Raw genomic sequence first — 21,772 nt, 5'->3', positions numbered from 1 at the left:
AGAAACTGAAACAATCAATGGGGAGAAGTGTAGACAGCGGATGTGAAGCCCAGGGAAGGATGCGGGTGATACAGCACATGTAAGAGAGATCTGGAAAGCTTTGTAGGTGTAATCTGATCAAAAACAGAGGCAGGGTTTGAAGGAAACTGGGGGCGTTGGGATGACAGAGGGACCTCTGTTGGGTTGAGAAGTCCAGAGAGGTTAAGCATAGGACTTGCTGGGCTAGGAAGCTGGAATTTGTATGAGAAACCTGGAAAGTGAAAGTTTAGTCCTGAGGTTTTTTTTAAAAAATGAAAAAAAAATTCAGGCATACAAGAATTGAGATAGGGAAAGAGAGGACTGGACTGAAATATGTGTGTGAAGAATAAACAAAAGAATCTGTCTGTTGGATGATGCCATCCTTTGGACCCCAGAATGGAACTACAGTCTTCCACTGACTTCATAGGCAACAGAAATAGGAAAACTGATGTCATTGGTTTTAGTGCCTGTTCTTAGGAGTTGATAGCCTCCTCTTGGTATTGTTTGTTCTCTTGACTCATGCAGTTGTGGTCTGGATAAGGAAGCTGATAAACCCTAAGGGTACTATTACACTGTTATGTGACACAGTCTCTGGGTTGTTTTCAAAGTCATGCACTCAGTGTAATTGTGGTCAAAATTAAGATTTTTGTCACAATCTTGGAAATAGATTATATCTGAACATCTTGGAACTTGTAACTGTTGTGTAGTCTCAAGAAGTTTAAAAACTAAGAACTATTTTTAGTAGTTACTGATAATGACTTTTGCTTGATGTCTTCTGAAAAAGCTTATATAATGTCCTTGGCAATTATTTATTTGGCCTCTTCTTTATATGCAATTGATGCCTATGTGTAAACATATTTCAGGTGGTTCTCTAGAATCAGTTATTGCTCAAGATGAACATCTACCTGAAGATGTAGTGAGAGAATTTGGTGCTGATTTGATTACTGGTTTATACCATATTCATAATCTTGGAATTATCTTTTGTGGACTGACGCCTGGAAAGGTAACCAAGAACATGATTTGTAGAGGACATCCCCTGTTAATTTGTATGTCATCAACATTTAATTTCCATTGTGCTATTGGTGAGAGGCCTACTGCAGATTGGAAGCCTACTGAGCTTTGCAATAAATGTAAACACAATGAGAGACAAGTCTGTAACTTGGAAGTTTATGGTCGAATTGATATATTTCCCTGTTGTATGTTTGATAGAATGTGATAGATTCTTTTTGAGCTGGTGTACTGAAGTGGTATACTGATGTGAATTAATGAAGGATTTCAGTTCTTAATTCTGGGGCAAACAACTTTGTACCTAATCCATCATGCTGCAGAGCATTTTGAAGAATATTTTGAGAGAGTGAAGTTAATTACATTTCCTTTGTAAATAATCTCCTATGCTATTTCCACATATTATTTAAATTACCATCCTACTGTTGTGTAAGACAAGATTGTTTTGACTTTACATTCTGGTTACTACATAAATTAACCATGACCAAAAGTTTTTGCTTAACAGTAATTCTGTTCTTGATTGTAACTCCTTAAGTGATCAAGTTGCTCTCCTCCCTGAATGTTCTGTAAAACTTATAGGTTGCTGGGCAGGAAGTAAATATGTGAATAAAACATAGTGGAGATATGATTATATTTTTCTGAAGAAGAATGGAACTGTAAAGTACTCCTTTGAATACAGAAACTGTGTGCCAGTGAGACTGTTTTTGATCCATCTGCCTGAATGGGTTATTTCTTCAGACAACATTTTTGGGACTGTGAAGTTTTCTCTACCGTGAGAATAGACAGTGACTGTGTAGAGGAAACTGTACAAGCATTGGACAAAATCTTTGAAATTTTCTGCCAAATAAAATTAGAAATATTCACTATTTTTTGCATTTTCCTCAAGTGAAACAATGTTTCTTTCTACTGTCTTTCCTTTGGTAACCTGTTCATTTAGATTTAATAATGAATAAACCTCTGAGTTCCATTGTGAGCTTCTTCTGTAACTTTTGGTCGTAAGGAAAAAAAAAAGATATTAGTGTTGACTTAAAGGAAAAACTTTTCAGTGCATTCAGATATGGCAGTGGTGATCTTTTTACATACTTAGATGATTTCAGATTGTGTGTGTGGGGTTTTATAGTTTGTACTGGAAATTTCAGCAGTCATCAATTTTAAAATCCGATACTCATGTTTGGATTATCTTTATTCTTCTAGATCCTGCTGGAAGGGCCTGGCACTCTGAAATTCAGCAATTTTTGCTTGGCCAAGGCAGATGGTGAAAACTTGGAAGAATTTTTTGCTTTAGTTGGATCTGAGGAAGGAGCAGGAGATGTCAGTGAAAGCACTCCACAAAGATACCTGAAAAATAGATTCCGAGGTATAATATATGTTCTTATTACCCCAAACTAACTCAATCCATGGGGAGGGATTGAAAGTTACTTAAAAGGTTTTTTTCAATTTTGAGAGGAGACTTTAAAATGTGATAGTTGTTCACTGTTCTTTTGGGGCTTACAAAAGTTCTAGAGAACCTGAGTAATTAATGGTTAGAACTTTGTGTAGTTGTAGATATGTTATTACATACCCTTCCTTCTGTTGTGTGATTATTTGTAAAGATTGATGTGTTTGCCTCTGTGTCGGCAACGGAAAGCACAATCTGTAAGTTTTCTGTAAGCAGGTTTTACCAGTTCCACGTATGGAGAATTTAAGTAAGCTCAAAAGCAAGATTTTACTCTTACTTGAGCAATACTGTTCAGAGAGATCATAACATATGGAGAAAATAGGAGAAAGCACTTGAAAGTGAGTAGGAAGAGAAGAAACAAGTATGTGGTCCAAATTCTAAGTCTTACCTAAACTTCTTTTTGTAAGAGCTGGAAAAGTATACTTCTGTCTTATGATGTATGATAGAATAGTCATTCCTGGCCTTTATTACTTGTTCTAAATAGACTTCAGGTTATCTTTGCATTGAAGCTCAGATGCAAGTGATTAGGTATAAGGGTTGAGAGGTTAAATAAGTGTAATGCAGCCTGTGAAGTTTCAACAAAGCTGTATAATTGGAGGTGGCTTATTCTGAATTGCCCTTTGCAGCTTGACATCACATGTCAGTAATGTAGTTTAATGTACAAACTTTCTATCATGAGTGAGTTTTCAATAGCTTGTAAACTGTTCTTGATACTTTCTGCATTGTGGAAGAAAAAAACAAAATTTCAAGAATTAAAAGAACCCCACCAAAAATCCAAACCAAGGTGAGTTATACGAATAAGATCTGAAATGGTTCAAGGTAGCTAATTAAATGAAAATATTAATTCTTGGTTTGGGTTTGCTGAGGAGACTTCATTCTTACTAACTACATGCTTACTATTTGCATGCTAATGGAAATAGTAAAACTGTGAAATACTGTATCTTCATGCATTTCTCAAACAGTCAAATAAGCACAAATAATAGAATTTCAAGAATGAGGAAAATAACTTTAAATTAGGGAAATTCAGTGTTCAAACTGGCTCCTCTAATTCATGAAATTGCATTTCTATTACTTAGTTGATATAGGGCAGTATGTACAAAAAAAAGAGTTAAAGGAAATAGCATACTTGGAAAGTTTTGTGCCCCAGTTACAGAGCGGTAACTGATAAATAATTGATGTTGGAAGTATGATAAGTGAAGAGAAGTTGTTTTAGAAATTAGTGATGTTTTGTCTCAGAAAAATTGGAGCTATGGAATTATCTATGGATTTTTCAAAACAGTATGCACTTCAGGCCCTCTGTAGGGTCTAGGACTGAATTCTGTTAACTTCTTGTTAAATGTGTACATAAAGTTCAGTAAGTACTACAGACTTGCTTTTTTCATTGGAGACTTTGCACTGCTCTTAGGTATCGATTTAGCAATGGTTAAGAGATTGTCTTTCATAATTTTATTGACATAAGACTTTCAGTGTCCTTTTTTTGATGTAAATGGTCCATATGATCTCTGGTTTGAGGCTTGACTGTTTCATCCCTTGTATTTAGGAATGATCACTTTTTTAAGCACAAAAAGGTTACTGTACTTCAATTTCAATGGACAGATCCATGCAAATGCGGTAGGCTCCAAGTGCTATGTTGTTTTTTATCATATATTATGAAAAATTCAGAGTCTTGATTTTAACATTCAAAATCTTTTAATAGGCAGTATCTTGGAGTGTCTCACAGACTTCTTTCCAAGATAATGATGTGTCATAGCGATTACTGGTATCGGGAACAATGAAATTCTTGGCAATATTTTATGCAAACACAGAATTTTCTTAATACTTCACTGTCTTCTGCTAAAGTCCGTACTGGAAGTACTAAGACCAAGAACAGATGTTTATTCAGGAAGAAATACAAATCTAATCTGTTTCCTGTTGTCTTTCAGAACAACTGTCTTGATGTGTATGGTAATGACCTATCCTCACTTAAAAAAAATAAAACCCAAGAACAAAAGAAACCACAATAAGCTTTCTAAAGGACTATGGAATTGAAATTTTTGCTGTGTTTTGGCAATTTTTGTAGAGATCTTAGAGAAACTAGTTACTGTTTAGATGGGAACTACTGCCTATTTCTTTTTTGATGCCAAGACAAGTTAAGGGTTTGCAGATAAGCTGCTATAATTTGCTATGTGACATTTTCACACTGTTTCAGTGTGAAAATAGCTATAACTAGTTTAGATTAATGATCCATTTTGCCAGCTACCCTGATTTTTTTGTAAGAGTTGTCTAATTCTTTGGAAGTTTATGTCTTAAGACACCTTAATTCTATTTATTTATTTTTTTAAATTTGAAGTAACATAATCATATTTGTTATTCTCATGTGAATAATGTTGTCTTTCTGTCTGCTCAATTTGTTTGGCATTGGATCTCCCAAGGTGCTTTAGAACACTCATGTTACTTATTGTGTTAAGAAAGTATAGCACAAACCAAGTTGGGTAATGGAAGTGAAACAAACAATAAAATAGCTTCTATAATCCTACGTAATTCAGTACATATATAGGGAGGAAGAGGTACTTTTGAAATTACTTTGGTATTTCAGCTTTTCTTATCCTAAGTGAGTTAGGGATATCTTTACTTAGTGTGGAGACAAAGTTTAAAGTGTTGAACGGGATAAATGCTGAATGAGTAATCAAGTGCATTACGCATACTGTGTTTTGTAGGCCCTCCATTATACACAGCTCCAGAAGCAATAAGGGGAGAAGACTTCTCCAGATCCAGTGATCTGTGGTCCTTGGGCTGTTTACTTTATGAAATGTTCTCAGGTTGTAAGTTTGTGTATATATTAAATATCTGTGATAATGAAAACATATGTTGTGGTTCCAATGTAAATTCTGCTTAACTTCCTAGGGAAGTTAAGACAGAGAAAAATTTGAGATAGGTGTTAAAGATTTCTTCAAGAGTATACCAAATGTACTTCTTTTTTTGTTTATTAAGGTCTTAATGAGGTCTGTATAAAATAATCAACTGAAGTAAGTGTTGAATGACCCTTTTGACTGAGATCTGAATATGATGTTAAGCACCTGTGCTCAAATATTATGATTTTAAAATTATAACCATACTCACATTCTCACACTATAATGTTTTTATTCTCTTCAGTATTAAACTCTGGGTGCATTCATTTGATCCTTGAAAGAGAAAGCTGGTTCACTAGTATAAAGCTAGAGTCATTGGGCTTCTTGCAGATAAGGTGAACATTAGTGTTGGCTGCAGGTGGAAGGGAAATTTCACCACAGAAGAGAAATATAATGCAGTCTTCTGAAATCTTAGATAATATGCTGCTCTGTTGGATCAGCATAGCTGTACAGATGTTGAGATTTCTGCCTAGACCTTCTGTTTCTGCCTTATTGTTGATTTGTGCAGAGCTACAATGGTGATCTCCATCAAGCCGTCTTAGGTGCCTGTTCTGTCCTTGGTCTCTTCTGCTGTTCATTGTAGAAAAATGTAATCCAAGGTCTTATATTTAAATTGACAAGTGAACTTGGTAAATGGAGTTCAGGTTGCAGGTTTGTTTCTTTTGACATTTCCTTAGGAAAATGAGCTCACCATACATCATTACACCTGACAGTCATTTTGAAGTTTGATCGAACTGCCAATAAACTACTTTTTTTCTGTAGGAAGACCACCGTTCTTCTCAGACAGCTTTGCTGAACTAATTGAAAAGATTTTATATGAAGATCCATTGCCACCTAGACCAAAGGGTAACATTCTGTTATAGTTAAATGGGTCAATTCAGTATAATACTTACAAAGTTAAAGTTTTATTTCGCAATGCTTCTTCTGAGGCTGAGTGTTTAAGAATCACTTTGTTGTCCCAGGTGAATGTTAACGTTGGCCTTCATTTGATATGAACTTTCTCCTTTAATGATGCATGCTTATTTCTAGCTTGACAAACAGACACAACATTTAAAGAATTAAGAATTAATTAAAGAATTAACAGTAAATCTGCATTCTGGAGTGGAATTTTTGAACTCTGTCATTCTGGGCATCAGTGATATTTATGGAGGCACTTAAATATTAACAGCTCTTTTCAGCTTATGGTAATGTAGTCAAAACAATGACTGTTAGAATAAATTTTTTGTTATTTGTTTTCATTCTAAATGGTATTTTGTTTTTGAAGTAGATAAATTGCATTTTATAGTTTCGATCTCTCAGAAATAAAGTCTTTGTCAGTTAAATAGGAATTATGGAAACTGCTTTTGCGTAATAGCAGGCAACAGTAGTTCTCTTAAAATTGTCACAGTTGCAATATATTAAATTTTGGTTAAAGTGTCCTTCAGCTTCATTTTACTTCTTGCTAATAGCTATGTGTTTCTCTTTTGTCTGTTCTTGTGAAAGCCATAAGCTACATTTTTCTCAACTTCATCAGTAAAGGATAAATATTTACCTTAGTTTGTGCATTTATACCAAAAGTCAAGATGAAAAAGCAGAACCTTTTGAAACAATACGTGGATAGTTTTTAAAAAAGTTTAGGTTCTCTTATTGCTGAGCAAACTGTGAATACTGGGCAATTGTCGTATGGTGCTAGAATATCACATACTGACATAGGTAGTCTTAAAATACCACAAGCACCAATTGATTCAGAAACGTATTTATTTGTTGGATAATTTTTAACTTTAAAATTTGAAATCTTTTATAGGACTATTTTCAGTAATTAATAGTATATGGACCACACTTCACATAAGCTTCAGATATTATTTTCATTGTAGCTAATGGGAGGTGGCTATAAGAGAAGCTTTAATATGTTTTGGGGACAGATATTTATAAATGCAATGTTGTTTTTTTTGTGTGTGCATTATAGGAAGCAGAATTATTTAGAAAATTTCAATTATTTCCCTAGTTATTAAGTTTCTTCTGTAACTACAAATTCATTAGTTTTTAACTGGAGGACAACTTTTCTTTTTTCTTTTGTGTTATCAACAATTTTAATGAGTTCAGTGACCATCATTTTTCTTTTTTGAGATCCTTTGAAATACAAAGAGTTCATATTTAGGACTCTGTATACATTTAGATTTTTATTAGATGAAATTACTATTATTCTCAAAACTGTTCTAATGTGATTTGCAGATAATGGTTTGAGCTGCATTGTGTGACAATTGTTTTGGCGTTTGTTGCTGAATTCTTATCTTCTTAAGTGTTTCCATTTACAGGCTCTGCTTTTCAGAAACCGTCTGCAGAGTTTGTTAGTTTGCTTGCTGGCTTACTTCGAAAAGATCCACAGAAAAGGTAAGCTATCCACTCTATGACAATTGTTCACATCACCTTTTTTCACTTCCAGAATAAAATCATTGCTATGATACTGTGTGTGTAGTATTTTCTAGGTGAAAAAGGATGCAAAAATCTTTTCATTCTTCACGTAAAGGAACAAGTTGTACTCTTTCTCATGTGAAGATGTACAGAATGAATGTTTTGACTAAATATATTTGTGTAGTTAGTGCTAAATAAGCAATTTTACAACAGAAGTGATGGGCAGTTTTAAAACCTCGTGACTTTGCTTTTCCAGAGGAATGAACATGTCTGTTTTTACTAGACTTTGATTTATAGATGCTATACTTAAATTGTTAAATAATGTAAGATTATCCAGTTACCCAGTAGGGTAATTCAGGTAATTTAAATGCGAGGACTGGCCATGCAGTTTCCTTCATTCTTAGTATCATCCTTCTCTGTTATGTGCCTCTTCCATTTTGATTTGAGGCAAAAAGTTTCGCCTATAAGAGAACTTCTTTGACCAAGTAAAAGTGAAAGATGGGATCAATTAGTCCAGATGTAGTGCCATTGTGTTCAAAACTTTGCCTGGTAGCTCTTTATGTTGCTATATTCTGTCACTGCTCTTTCAGTTGATTTTTCTTTTTTTTTTTTTTTTTCCTCTTCCCCAAAAGGCTGAATTGGAGAGACCTGTTGCAGCATCCATTCTGGAAAGGCTCCTTTAGCCATTGTGATAATGATTCTGCAAACAGTCAGAACATAAGCTCAAGGTACTGTAGTGTAGGTTCAACGGAAACTTCTTTTGTAATTAGTATAAATGAGCATATGTTTTCATATATTTTATATTCATATTATTTATTATATATATAACATATTTATTTTCTGGTAGTCATGATTTTTTTTTCTGTGCATTTCTTAGTTTTTGAATTTTGCTTAGGATTCATGTTGTTAACTAATCTGGTGAATGGAATTTTACACCATTCAGTGGACAGTTTTCAATGTTGAGGAGTTATATTATCCTGTTAGTATATTACAGTGTCTGTTTGCATTCAACAAATTTCTCCTCTGACTCTAGAATGTGTTAAAACTTCTTACTCAGGTAAAGTAACTGCTCTCATCTTCATTTATTTGTTTATATAATAATGATGCATAGTAATTTGATTTAAAATACTCTTTGAAAGCTTTTGGAGAATTTTGTAAATATGGATGAATGTTCTCTCTGCTTTACTGAGACTCTTATGCATTAAGGTTTAGAACATTGCAAAGCGTATCATCACGGTATCCTAGATTTGTGTGTTTCAGCCTTATGTTCTTGCAAATACAACTGACCCATATTCCTTGCTTAAAATATTAATCTAATGAGTTTTTTCTAAATTTATAGTATTCTACATTGCTATATGTACAGTCTCCAAACCTTTTGTGAAAATAGGCTGTATGCATTAATATAGTTAGGCTTCTTCAAAGCTTCTGTTATTTTACTGTTTGGGATTTTTTTTGTTCTTTTTTTGTTTGTTTAAGTTTGAGGGTATTAGTCTTGTTGGTTATGAACACTTGTTCCAAATATCTGAAAGACAGTTTAGGTTCCAATCCAGGGAATTACTCTGAAAACAGAATAACTCTTTTTGAATGCTGAATGTTCTTGTGTTGTATCTATTTTTATAATCCATCTTGTGGTGTTTAAATCCCTGTTTCTGATAACACTGCTGCAGTATTTCTGGTACTTTATTCTAGCTTGAGACATTGCTCACTGTCTTTTGATATTTTTTTTTTATTACCTCTTTTGCCACCAAAGCAGATAAAGAGTGAAGATTTAAAGCTCATACCTCAAAGTAAGAATTTATTAAAAGTATTAGTGAGATTTATGTCAGCCACCACTACAGTGGTCATCTTTGAGCAATTCTCAGGGAATTAGAAGAATCTTAATCTCTTAAAAAGCATTAGGCTATTTGACATTAGTCTTGAGGGTTTTCTAATGCATCTGAAATATCCGCTGAGGTATGTAGTAATCGACATATCTGACAAACCTGGGAGAGGGACTTGAAATGCAAAAGAAGCCCTGTATGTTTTGCTTTCCAAATATGAGGACCATATAGGTAGTTCCTTTGCAGCAGAGGATAGACTAATATTTGATATCTTAGAGACCCTTCAGGAAGATTGTGTGACCCAGTGCCATGTGAATAACAGGGAGTGTATTTAAAAAAAAAAAAAATCCTTGCAATTAGATGTGACATGTCAGTCCTTAAGCAAAAAAAAGGTAGTTTTTATTGATCTTAATCTAGGTTACAGACTTCATTATTAAAAGTATGTTTTTTGTGACTGTTTCTTGTGAAGATTGAAGGGTATCTTTACAGCTATTAATATTTCTTTATAGCTCTGACATTATTGGTATAAATTTAGCTTTTCTAGTTTCTTGCATGCAAGTTCTACTGGAGAAGTTGGAGAATTATTAATATTTCATAAGTCACTTGCTAAAAGCTTGTTTGCCATCATTGATATTACTGGTATAAAAAGTATTTGTGAAGCATGTACCACAACAGGATGCTATCTAAATCCTATGTTAATAATTGCAACAAATAACAGGTATGATTCCTTTGAGAAGTGTGTGTGTGTGTGTGTGTGTGTGTGTGTGTGTGTGTGTGTATATATTTTGTGTATATACATATATATATTTTAATGTGTCTAATATCTCTTATTAAACAGTAGTGAAGACACAGTGTCATCTGTATGTTGCGATGTCAAGGAGCCAGTAGATCCTCATAAAGATCTAGATAACCTGTCATCCTCAAGAACAGATAATAAGCTGCCTAGCAATTCTTTCAAAATAGGTAATATTATTCATTGCATTATTTTGAATTATTTTGTGTCCTGTGAATTGTTAGTCTCTTAGACTCACCAATATACTTATTCTCTATGTTTTATTTCTTTTTAACTTCTGAATGCAAATTCATGTTCTCTTCTCAGTAGAAAATCTGACTGAATTGCAGCCAAAAAGTGCAGCTGATGGTGAATCAAACGAATCCATATTTCTCCTCAGGTATGAAAATCAAAAGAACAGTTGGAAAACACTTATAAGCCCATATATGTTTTTTTCTATCTTTTCAGATATTTTATTGTTCTGTATGTAACATTTTGTTAGAGTGCTTCCTTTTGAATTTTATGTCGGCAGCTTAGTTAATAAGACACCTTTTGGAGAACAGTTAAAGCAATTCTGTTATTGCTTTATGATACTGGTTTTGTAAGTGAAGTCTTTTGATTTCTTAGCTGTTTGGATAAACAGAAGACTTTATTTAGAACTTTTTTTCTTTCTTTCATACTTTAGATATTAAAAATATGTTCCATTGCCTTCTGCTTAAGAGCCACTAAAAATATTATCTGCAGCTGTTTGTCATAAGCTATTGGCAACAATTTACTAAGTACTAAAATAGGTATTAAGTAAGAAGTAGTGCTTGGTGTAACAGTGAATTGTGTTAGTTCAGGCCTGATTCTGAAATGTTGTCCTAGCTGTTAAGCCAGACGGGTTCTCTGATAAAGGTTTTGTTCTTGTACTCATCAAGCAGAAATACTTCCATTTAAAATTAAATATTTTTTTTAGGCTTGTGTAGTCTGAAAAAGGACTTTTGTGCATGATAGTGTGTCTATTTTAAAATTATTTTGATTGGTTTAATAAAATATTACTTCTCATCTGACTTAAAACCTTATACCATCACAGGTAAAATAGTACTGTTAGTAATTTAAAATGGCATTTGCTTCTTGTTTTAGGAATCTATTGAGAAGAAAGCTGCCGTGGCATTACAAACACTTGTTAGAATTTGGATTGTAGGCTGTTATATCAGGAATGACAGTAGATAATAGTATAGTTGTAAGAGCAATGTATTTTATTTATAATGAGTACATTTATTTAAATATGAAATTTGAAATGTAATACAGTAAAATTCTGTATTCTTTGTTGAAATTCTCTGTACTTGAACGATTGAACTTCTCAAAGCAGTATGTATTACCTGTTAACATTTTAAAATATTGAAGTGAAAGGAAGTTGCTGACTTGGCACTTGACACTAGAGTTTACCTACCTGTTAAAGTGGTGAATCAGCTTTTGACAGCCGTAACTTTTTACATGTGCAAAGGGAATATTTGATAAATATCTTTAAATGCTTTCTTCATTAATAGAAGGTAATGTATATGTTTACTTGCAAATCAAAGATTTGATTATCAGAAAAAGAAAGCTCTGATTTTGTTTAGTGTTTGTATTTTTAGCTTTCTATTTACTTTTCTAGTTTTAGTTGTTATTTAAATCAGCAGGCTAGAAAACTGATTTAAACAATTCTAACATTGATTTTAAACACTTAATGCATGCTATCCGCAATGGGTCCAGTAGTGGCTTTACTAAAACTGCAGACTTGCATTGTTCTGGTCTCTCCTTTTTTCCCTTATAATTAGCAGACAGGGTTTTTAAAAAGAGGATTTGAAAACTTAATACAGCTCACATTCATATACCAGAATCAGTCAGTTTTAATACCTGTTACCTTTGAAAGAGTTGGCAGTCAGAAGAGAAGAATAACATAAAGTAAACTGCGATCTTGTCAAGTTAATTCTCTTGGGATGTTGTTTGGTGACATGTTAAATATGAGGAGATAAGATAGTAAAGTTTTAACATCAAGTTTGGAGGACTGACTGTGGGTGGAAAAATAATCAAACAGCATTCACTTAACCAAAATACCCCAATCTGTCCCATTTCTAACCAACAAACAACTCCTAACCTGATTAGGACGTATCTAAAGACAGGAAGCTCATGTTTAGTTGATGGAGCAGGTATAGAATTTGTGCCTGTCAGCTTTGAAAGTTTACCGTATGATATGAAGGCTTCGAAAGAAGAACTATAGTTTTACAGTGAAACTTAATACGCATTCTTTGTGTTTTCTTTTGTTTAAGTTCTCGTCCCACTCCTAGAACTAGCACTGCTGTAGAAGTAAGTGATGCTACTACTGCCCCTATCCAGAGTTCTCCCCAAAGAGATTTGTGCTTGACAAAGGTGAGTGGAAAAATAGTAGTGGGGTGGTGATATCTTCATAGTTAAAATTTTAACCTGGAATCTATGACAAAGTCAGCTTTCTTCTCCTTTCTGCCGTATTTGTAACAGAAAAGCAGTTCCTACAGTAAGTAAAGTTGTTATTTTTTAAATATTTGCAGAACTTCAGATGCAGGAGTTGAACATGATGCTTAATATATATATATTTTTTTTCCCCAGCCCATAAAAGGAGATAAAACTATCTTAATCTACATTCTGAAATTTAGGTTGCAAGCTTTTTGACCTGGGACTGTTTCCTCCTACATGTTTGTTTTTCCTAATTTCTAGTTAGGATGTCTAAGCCTCTGCGCCATTACACAAATAAAAAGTAATTCAGAATATTAGTTATTTACATGGCCACACTATGAGGTATAATGTTTAAAGATAATATTCCAGGGATAAACAAAGATACCCCATGCACCCCCTGCAAGGCTGCCTTTTTTTAAAAAACAAAAAACAAAAAACTTTGTTCTTGTTCTAGGCTAAAAATATGTACTCAAGTCAGCAGGATATGGAGTCAACATTGAAAGAGCTCATTTACACTGAATCTGATCTTATCGTAACACCGATCATTGACAATCCAAAGGTATAGCAAAATAAAATATTAGATTCAGGAACTTGTGGGTGAGGCTATTTTTGCAGATAAAATTTCAATCAGGGTGAAACTCTTTTCCTGTATTTTATAATTCTCTTTCTAAAACAGTTCCACCCAGTCATCTGGCAAGCTCTCATGCAAGTTTTTGGCAGTCTTTTATAGTGCTATTGTGTTGCTAAGTTGGAGAATTGATTTATTTTGGAGTTGAATATTAATGTTAAAGAATTTCCTACACGGAGTGGAGGCTACTTGCTCTGTTCTGTGCTTTTGTAGATATGTCTTCTGATAACTTGTGTTCATTTAAAGAATAGTTCTTAAAGCATAACTTAGAATGTCTTGGTATTTTGGTGTCTTGGTACTCAAAACAAAGCTGTCTGTGAAGGCTTTAACATTAAGAGTTAGACCTTTCCAGAGTAACTCTTGTTACTCTGTAAAGTTTAGACATGATAATGTTTCTAATAACCATGAACTTTTTTCCTCTGGGAAAGATGACCTGAAGTTGCAAGAAATGTCCATTCATTTTGTCCTGCACATTCTGATGTGGGAAACTATAGTTTGTCATGAGCCCCTTGAGTGGAGACTGTTACTTCTTCAGTGCCAAGAGGAAGGTGCAGGCCCAGGAATAATTGGAGCTCTACACAGCGAGTACCATGTAACTTGTGTGTGTGGGCTTATGAGCAGTATTGGTAGAAGGAATGATAGATGAGTACCCCCTTAGTCTTCCTTTTATTTCTATCTGCAAAAAGTAAAGTTATTCTAGCAACTTTACTGAGTAAGTGGCAGATGCAGGAAAAGCAACGTTTTGCATTGAACTGAGTATCTAGCACACTAGAAAGGTCTTATAGTTATCACTTTAGCGTGATGATTTTTTTTTTAATGGACTTCCCAACCCTCTCAAATAGCAATTAAAGTTCTTATGCAGCTAAATAGAGCAACTACCTGATGACTCTTGTAATGTCTGAGGTGGAGGTGGGGGACGTTGTTGCCCATGGAGAATCTGAGAGCTGATGATGCATTTGAATACCACCTCTGTAAATTCTCAGTTCTGCCTCATGATTTGAGTTCTGCCTCATGAAGCTTTAGCCCTTTATTGCCTTCCTTACTACAAGAAATGAGATTGGGAGTGTGTATGTACTGATATGAGAGATTGAGACTGATGATCTTACCATGCAATGCCAGGCTCACAATCAACACAAAATAGCCCACTAAATTCCAGTGACACATAACCTGAGTCATTGCATATTTTGCAGTCTTAAGACTAAAGGACAATACTGACACCTAGTAAAGCTGAAGGGCTTGTAATTTAATCTCTTGGAACTGGACCTACTAGATTCTGGCAGAACTTTAAAAGTCAAAATGGCAGATCTATTTGTTTACATAATAAAAATTTCTTGTGTCCTGCGAACCCATGGAGTTGAAGGCCTTTTCTTAGAGGAAAAACTCTGTTCACATCGTGGTTTCATGTGTCAAAAGCTTAAACTCCACTATACAGTTATCTTTTGTGTATGCTTTAGGTGCTGAAAATCACACTCATTGTACAGTGTCTGAGCAGCTGTAGTGCAAAATGATGTGTTGTGAAAAAAGTACATCTGACAAGTCAGTGTTAATATGAATTTTCATATACTAGAATGGTGTGGTGTATATATACTGTACAGTAGTGAATTGCTTAAAGGTTTCATGGGCTCTCAGCTGCGTATCAGACTATCTTTTCAGTAGATTAAGCAATCTTCTGCACTGAAGTGAGATAAAAATGTAAACTGAAAAAACCCAAACACTTTGTAATCGCATTAAAAAAAATCAGTTGCGTGGAAAGACTAATGACATAATTTTACCCAAAGGTTGCATTAAATCCAAGTATCTGCTTGAAAGAAGTATGTAACAGAAAATAATTGAAAATGCCTTGATAATGAAGAGTGATTTGTGTACCCCTCCTCCACTAGTTTTGTGTCTTTGTGTTTTCATGTTTGACTACTTAAAAACTTTCAGAAATGCATTAAGACGTCTAGAGTGAGTCAAGTCATAATGTCTTTGTTTACTTTTTACATAGATAATGAAGCCAATGCCAGTTAGATTTGACTTGAAAACTTTGCATATACCAGCACATTCAGGTATGGCTCTGCTAAAGCTGTTAAAACTTGTCAGTTCTGCATATGGTTGTGTAACTTGTTATCACAAGACCTGTAGCCTCCCTTTGTAGATGATGAGTTGCCACAATACAAGGGAGAATTAATAATTGTTTTTCTGTAATTTAAGTTGCATATGTACTGTTTATAGCTAGACTAATTTTGAGTAGACTTTTCAATTATACTCCCTTTCTCTCTTTTCTACCCTATTCAGCTACAAACCCATGCTCAAAAGCTTATAAAATAAAGTGGGAGCAAACCAGCAGATTTTTATTTGTAGTATTTTTGGAAATAACTAAGGCATTGTAACTGGAATATTCAACCAAAAGGATTAAAATTTGATAGAAGCAAATGAAAACAGGATCTGAAAACTTGCAATGTTGGTCAACCATAGTATTAGGCAGCCTTGCCAATCCCACCTGTAATGGTGAAATGTTCCTAAAGGAAATGTGGAGCTATTTTTTTCTAATGCTCTGGTCTATTTAGGGAAGTATTGTTAGGCTTTACTATGCTTAAAGAGGGATTTCAGCCAAAAATGTACTACTACTCATAGAATTTGGATAGCGCCTCTTCCTAGAGATAATCAAGTTCCTTTTTTTCTTTCTGTAAAGGATGTATTTTGTAGAGTTATTTTGTTTAAAGAAAAAAATATATAGTTGGAATTGAGCACGACGTCCCCCAGTATCCCAATCAAAATTGTAGTAGCAGAAAATAACTTGTATGGAATAAAGTCCTACCAAAATGCTCAGATTCGAATGCCTAAGGGTTTGGCATTTTATTTCATATTATTTAGGTGCTTAAAATCAATCAGTCTGATGTTCTGAAATGTTTTATTGTCTTTATTTGCTTAATATGGGACAGTGTTTTTTGTGGTTGTAGTGTTTTGAAGGTTGCAGCTTTTTTCTGGGTAGTTTTCTAGTCATTTTAGAAGATAATGAATCTGCTGCCTGTCAACATTTTTTCCTTTATGATTAAAAGTAGTATCAAAATTAAGATATCTGAAACTCTTTTCACCTTTACTAATATAAATTAGAATTGCCTTCATTAATCAGCGTTATTACTTGTATGTAAAATTGGTGTAAAAGAAAGGAGACAAACTCTTAAATATTCCGTACTAGAAGTGTCTCAGAATAGCAGATTACTTAAGAATAAACCCAAACTGAGGGAACGTATGGTTAGAGTGGACTGAGCTTAGCCCTTGAGACTGATACGGAAGTCTTTGAAAATTCTCTTTCCATGTACAGTGATCAGTGATTTGTAAAGCACAGCATTTATGCTAATTGTCCTTAATGGCTGTTGACTTTTGTCTTGCTGTTTAAGTCATATGTGCTCTGATACTACTAAAACTTAAACAGATAGATACATACATATATATATATGAATAGTTATACACACTTTAAATTTATTGCAGTTGATTCTGAGTAGATTTCACTGACTTTTTCTAATTTTTGCCTTATCTGTAATGAAATTCCATTTTCTTAGTAAAAATTAGGAATGATTAAGGGAAAAAACAACTTCCTTTCTTAAATGCAATGCCAGTCAGTTATTTACTTAACTGAATAAAACCCAAAGACTTTCCAATTTCAAAAATGTTTTTATGTATGTATTGCTGCCTTTTTATGCTTTGTACCTTTTATAATAACATGTTTTTTAATATTTGAATCTAATCACACTTTTAGTATTTAAAATTTTGAAACATCTTCTATTCAAGTTGATGTTTTAATCTAGTGCATTAAAGATTTGTTACCTTTAACCACTTGTTTGTTTCTTATCATTAGCTGAGAAATTATTATCTATGAAAGACATGGACTGGAATGACTTCTTGCAACAAATATGTTCATTGCTTGATTCTGTTGAGAAGAATACAGGAGCAGCACGTTCTAAACTGAACTTACTGTATTATCTGTGCACTGTGGCTGTCCATAAGGAGGTTGCAAGCAGGCTAATGAGCTCTCAGCTGGTAAATATCTGAAGGAATCAATGTTTCACATGCTTGTTGTTGTAGCAAAAATCAGCTGCCTTTAGTTCTGTTTCAAGAAACCATTGTCATAATGACCAAAATAATACAGCAAATTAAGTACAAAACAATGGAAAATGCTTATGAAATTCCATGTCAGGATTTTAAAGGAGCTGAGAGAAATCAACTCTTTCTCTTAGATTTCAGATACTTGTGCCTTGTTAGATTTGTAAAATGGTGGGATTTTTTTATTGTTTTTACACTTGATGGAGTTTGAAATTACGTATGATGAAATTTTTAGTCTTTGTAAATCATTAAGTATTTGACAGAGAAGACTAGCTGAAAAAAGTGTATGTGTGAATGGTTAAAATCAATTTTATTTGGCTATATCTCCATAAAGATTAACAAGAAAATCTATCTGAAGAACAAACAATAGAACTTGCATAAAGCACTGCTTCAGAGAGCATGCTCTCTTAAGAGGCTGTGGTAAAATATTTTTCTATCATGTATTCTAGTATTTGCCGATTATTTTTGTTAATTCTCACAAAAATAAGTTTTATTGCTTAAACTTGTTGAATAATATTATATGATAATCTGTAGATGAAAGCAATGCAGCTTTGCTCTGTATAGTGGTAGTTGTAAAGAAAATATTTCTTTAATACTCTGATACATGTTTAGTATTTAGTTTAAGACAGGAATATAAAAAGAAAGGATATTTCTCCTCTCAGATTGCCATCACTTTTTTTGAATCAACATAGTTGGACAATATCAACAGTATTCTGTTACGATTCCTTTTGCAAATGCTATCCAAATATATTTTTACATAATAACTGATATTTTGGTTGATATATATATATATATATATATATATATATATATTTAATATCACTGAGGCACATTAGAACCCGGAAAACCACTAATGTTTATGTATCTTCTTTAAACTGTAGTTTCCTGTATTAATACAGCAGCTGCGCTCAGCCACCAGCTGGGATATGTAAGTAACAATTATTTTATATTAATTTGTTCGAATATGAATTATCTCTTGAATTTTTTGAAGAAATACTTTAACAGTTTTTGAGGGAATTATTCGGCCTGTCAAACCTGCTGTGGTATACTTGATTGACATTTTTTAGTGTATATAACATTGAATTTTTTCAGTGTTGACTTAATACACTGTTGTTTTTCAGGATCAAAAATTATAGAAAATCTCTAAAAAAAAATTTTGTCTAAAAGCTACACAATTTAGTATATTAAATAGCGTTGTTCAAAACCCCTGAATAAACCAACCCATACCATAATAGTGGTAAAATATCCATAATGGTAGCTTTTATAAAAAATATACTTGTTGAAATATTTCAAGGTGATAGTGCCCTCTACGGCTTGTTTTATAAATGTTGATTCTATTATTCCTTTTCTTTTTAAATGAAACGTCTAAAACTGATTTGCTGGTATAGCTGGCAAAATGGAAATGAAATCTATAGTAAAAAGTTTGATCTCTAATGGTTTTTTGTATTACAAGAGCGCTATGACAACGAGCATGACTAATTAGTATGACTATAACAAACTAAAACATCTCCATCTTCAGCGCTAGAGGAAAAGAACATGTCTTTATGCATGAATTTATTGCTAAATTGTAATGAAATACAGAAATAATTTGGTGATTAAAACATTTTATTTTAATCTGCTGATTAAAAGACAATAGAAATGAGAAGAAAGTCTGAGCTGTAAACAGCACTTCAGAAATTTCCTGCCCTTAGTAATCTATGCAAAATATAAATAGCATGGCTTGTTTCTTTCTTTGTTCTTTTTTAACATTTTTTTAATGCACCTTAAAAAAAAAAATGTTTGATCTGCAGACGTGCCAAAGTTGCTCGAGTGATTGGTTTACTGGCATTACACACATCTGAACTCGGAGAAAACGTTCCTGTTTCTGAGGTAGTTTTCTCTCTCTCTTATTTTTTTGTGTTTTATTAACGTTTTTTATTATTAATGTCGGTTTTCACACTTTTTTTGACCTCTGCTTTGTTTTTCCCCATATGTGAAAATGGGAATATAATTAATTAATTAGACATATAAACCTGTTTGATTGTGTGTGGTAGTAGCGGTGATCTTGACTAAACTGCGGCAGAACTACCCACCAAAGATACAAAACTCTAGCCTTTTTTTTTTTCTTCTCTCAGAATGAAGCAGTCATTTTACACTGATTTTTTCTAATTAGTATTAAAATATTTTAATTAAAAAATATTTTAGAACTTTGAAAAAATTAGATTGAGAGAAAAGAATTATCGAAAAAATCCTAATTTTTTTCGTGTCTTCAAAGTAATTTTGTATATGTAATCTAAAATCAGATAACCATAGGTAGTGCGCAGCTTGATAGTTCTTTTATAGGAAAAGTAGAAAGAAAGGAGTCATTTGGGAATTTGTGATCTGCAGAGTTCCTTTGTTTTCTCAAAATGAAACTAAGTGAACTGTGAGTTTGTTGAACATTACAGTGGACTGACATCTATTGTACATTGTGTGACACTTAAAATTATAAATAAATAATTCTAACTTTTAGGTTATTACAAAAATTCTTTTAAACAGCACTATATACTGTATTAAGATATAAGACTGTAACTTTTCACCTTCTATGAGCTAGCAGGTGCTCCAGCTGAAGTTTTTTGACTGCTGTGATTTAGCAAATGTCAAAAACGAGTTGTAGCCAGTAATGTAATGTAACAACATAATGTAAAATGCCTAGTTGTGATCCAGTTCTTACAGAGAAAAATTTGTAACACAAAATCCCAGAGTTGGTAGCTCTAAATAAGGTTCTTTTTGATGGTCTTATTAGACAAATTCAGCCCTTACAGAAGAGAGTGAAGAATGGCTATACTGGCCCAATCCAAAGGTCTGTCTAATTTGCCACCTGTACTGTGACAGAAGCCAAGAGTGGGTACATGGAAAAACATGTAAGAGTACTGCAAGCATCTACTCATATTTCTGCATAATATGCTCTACACATCCAGTGATATGCAACTCTGGGATTTTTTGAACCAGGAATAGAGTCTTTGAATTTCTCTAGTAATTTTCTGAACCCTTTTCAGAATCCATAACGTCCTTTGGGAAGAAACTTCACTTGGCACGCTGTTTAACTGTGAAGATCTTGGTCATTTGGCTTCGACCTGGTACTTTCTAGATCTGTTCTGAGGCCTGCTGGTTCTTACATTACAAAGGAAACAAGCATTTCATATTCATCTTCTCTATGCCAGTTATGGTGGGGTGTTATGGAAATTTACTAAACTTCTTTTTGCTCAGCTCTTTTCCAGATTAAAAAGTTCCAATTTCTTTAGTAGTTCCTCATAGTAAAGGTTTGGTCATCCTTCTTGCCCTCCTATGCCCTTTTTCCAGATCCCAGTAAATCCTTTTCAAGGTAGGAGACCAGAACTGCACCCTTTTAGGAGGATATAGGTGTATGAGTGATCTATGCACTCAGACAATTTTCTATTTTGTTTCCTCTTCTGTTCCTGGTAACTTGTAACATTCAGTTTGCTCGTTGGCCACTGTTGACAGAGGTGATCTCTTTGTACAACTCCCTGCTATAGCCCCAAGATTTTGTTCTTAAATATGAAAAGTCAATTGAGAGCTCAGGAAGATATGAATCTAGAACTACTTTTATCCCCTTGTGTATCACTGTATGTAGACCATTCCCCCCCGCCTTTTATCACTCAATCACAGCCTTTTTGCAGTTCTCTGTTACCTGATTATTCACTCTTCCAGATACTTTTTTTTTTTTTTTTAAAGGGCCCAATGTAGACTCATGCAGGACACCACTGCTGGCTTTTTCACTGTTGAAACTGACTCTTCATTTCTGTCTTCAATTTCCTGTCTTTTACCCAGTTATCTATCTATCTATGTAAAGACATTTCCTCTGTCTTAAAGGTTGAAGCTGCACCATATAAGTTTTCTTCTCTCCCCCTGCCATTTTTAATGGTTTCTTAAATAGTGAGGCATTGAGTCCTGAAAAAGCAGAGAAACTATGAAAGAAAAGAAAGTTCCACAGATTAAAGTAAACTTTCACATGCTATATGCCAAAAGCCTTTAGCTTTTTGCTCTTTGAAAAATTAAGAACTTTTCAAAAAAATTTTTTTTAAGATTCTTATTCAAGGTGGTCTGTGATCTATTCATTTTATTTATATCTATATCTATCCACCAGAGGTCACTCAAACATAACAATAAAATGCAAGTAGACTACTACTGCAGATTACAGTCTGTGCTGGAACAGACTATAGACAAAGATATACCATGGAACTGTATGCTGTCTTTACTTGGATGTATTCTGATATTTAGGTCATCTTA

At 33.6% G+C, this 21,772-nt stretch overlaps 1 protein-coding gene across 6 annotated transcripts in view; it reads left to right on the top strand.

Moving 5' to 3' along the window:
• The window catches only part of ULK4 (unc-51 like kinase 4), a 237,515-nt gene that overhangs the window by 6,393 nt on the left and 209,350 nt on the right, over positions 1-21,772 (top strand). For 3 of the 6 annotated variants that reach the window (XM_064506435.1, XM_064506434.1, XM_064506436.1), the window contains exons 4-17: positions 882-1,021; positions 2,218-2,380; positions 5,158-5,259; positions 6,112-6,195; positions 7,644-7,719; positions 8,373-8,468; positions 10,399-10,523; positions 10,660-10,732; positions 12,627-12,726; positions 13,244-13,348; positions 15,405-15,465; positions 17,259-17,440; positions 18,385-18,431; positions 19,294-19,372. In XM_064506435.1, the coding sequence (XP_064362505.1) occupies positions 882-1,021; positions 2,218-2,380; positions 5,158-5,259; positions 6,112-6,195; positions 7,644-7,719; positions 8,373-8,468; positions 10,399-10,523; positions 10,660-10,732; positions 12,627-12,726; positions 13,244-13,348; positions 15,405-15,465; positions 17,259-17,440; positions 18,385-18,431; positions 19,294-19,372 (1,433 nt within the window). The remainder of the gene's footprint in view (positions 1-881; positions 1,022-2,217; positions 2,381-5,157; positions 5,260-6,111; positions 6,196-7,643; positions 7,720-8,372; positions 8,469-10,398; positions 10,524-10,659; positions 10,733-12,626; positions 12,727-13,243; positions 13,349-15,404; positions 15,466-17,258; positions 17,441-18,384; positions 18,432-19,293; positions 19,373-21,772) is intronic. The other 3 variants (XM_064506438.1, XM_064506437.1, XM_064506439.1) reach the window with 3 other exon arrangements.

The sequence above is a fragment of the Dromaius novaehollandiae genome, chromosome 2 (assembly GCF_036370855.1).
Source record: "Dromaius novaehollandiae isolate bDroNov1 chromosome 2, bDroNov1.hap1, whole genome shotgun sequence".
NCBI lineage: Eukaryota > Metazoa > Chordata > Aves > Casuariiformes > Dromaiidae > Dromaius > Dromaius novaehollandiae.
This window is presented reverse-complemented; position numbering and strand designations above follow the sequence as displayed.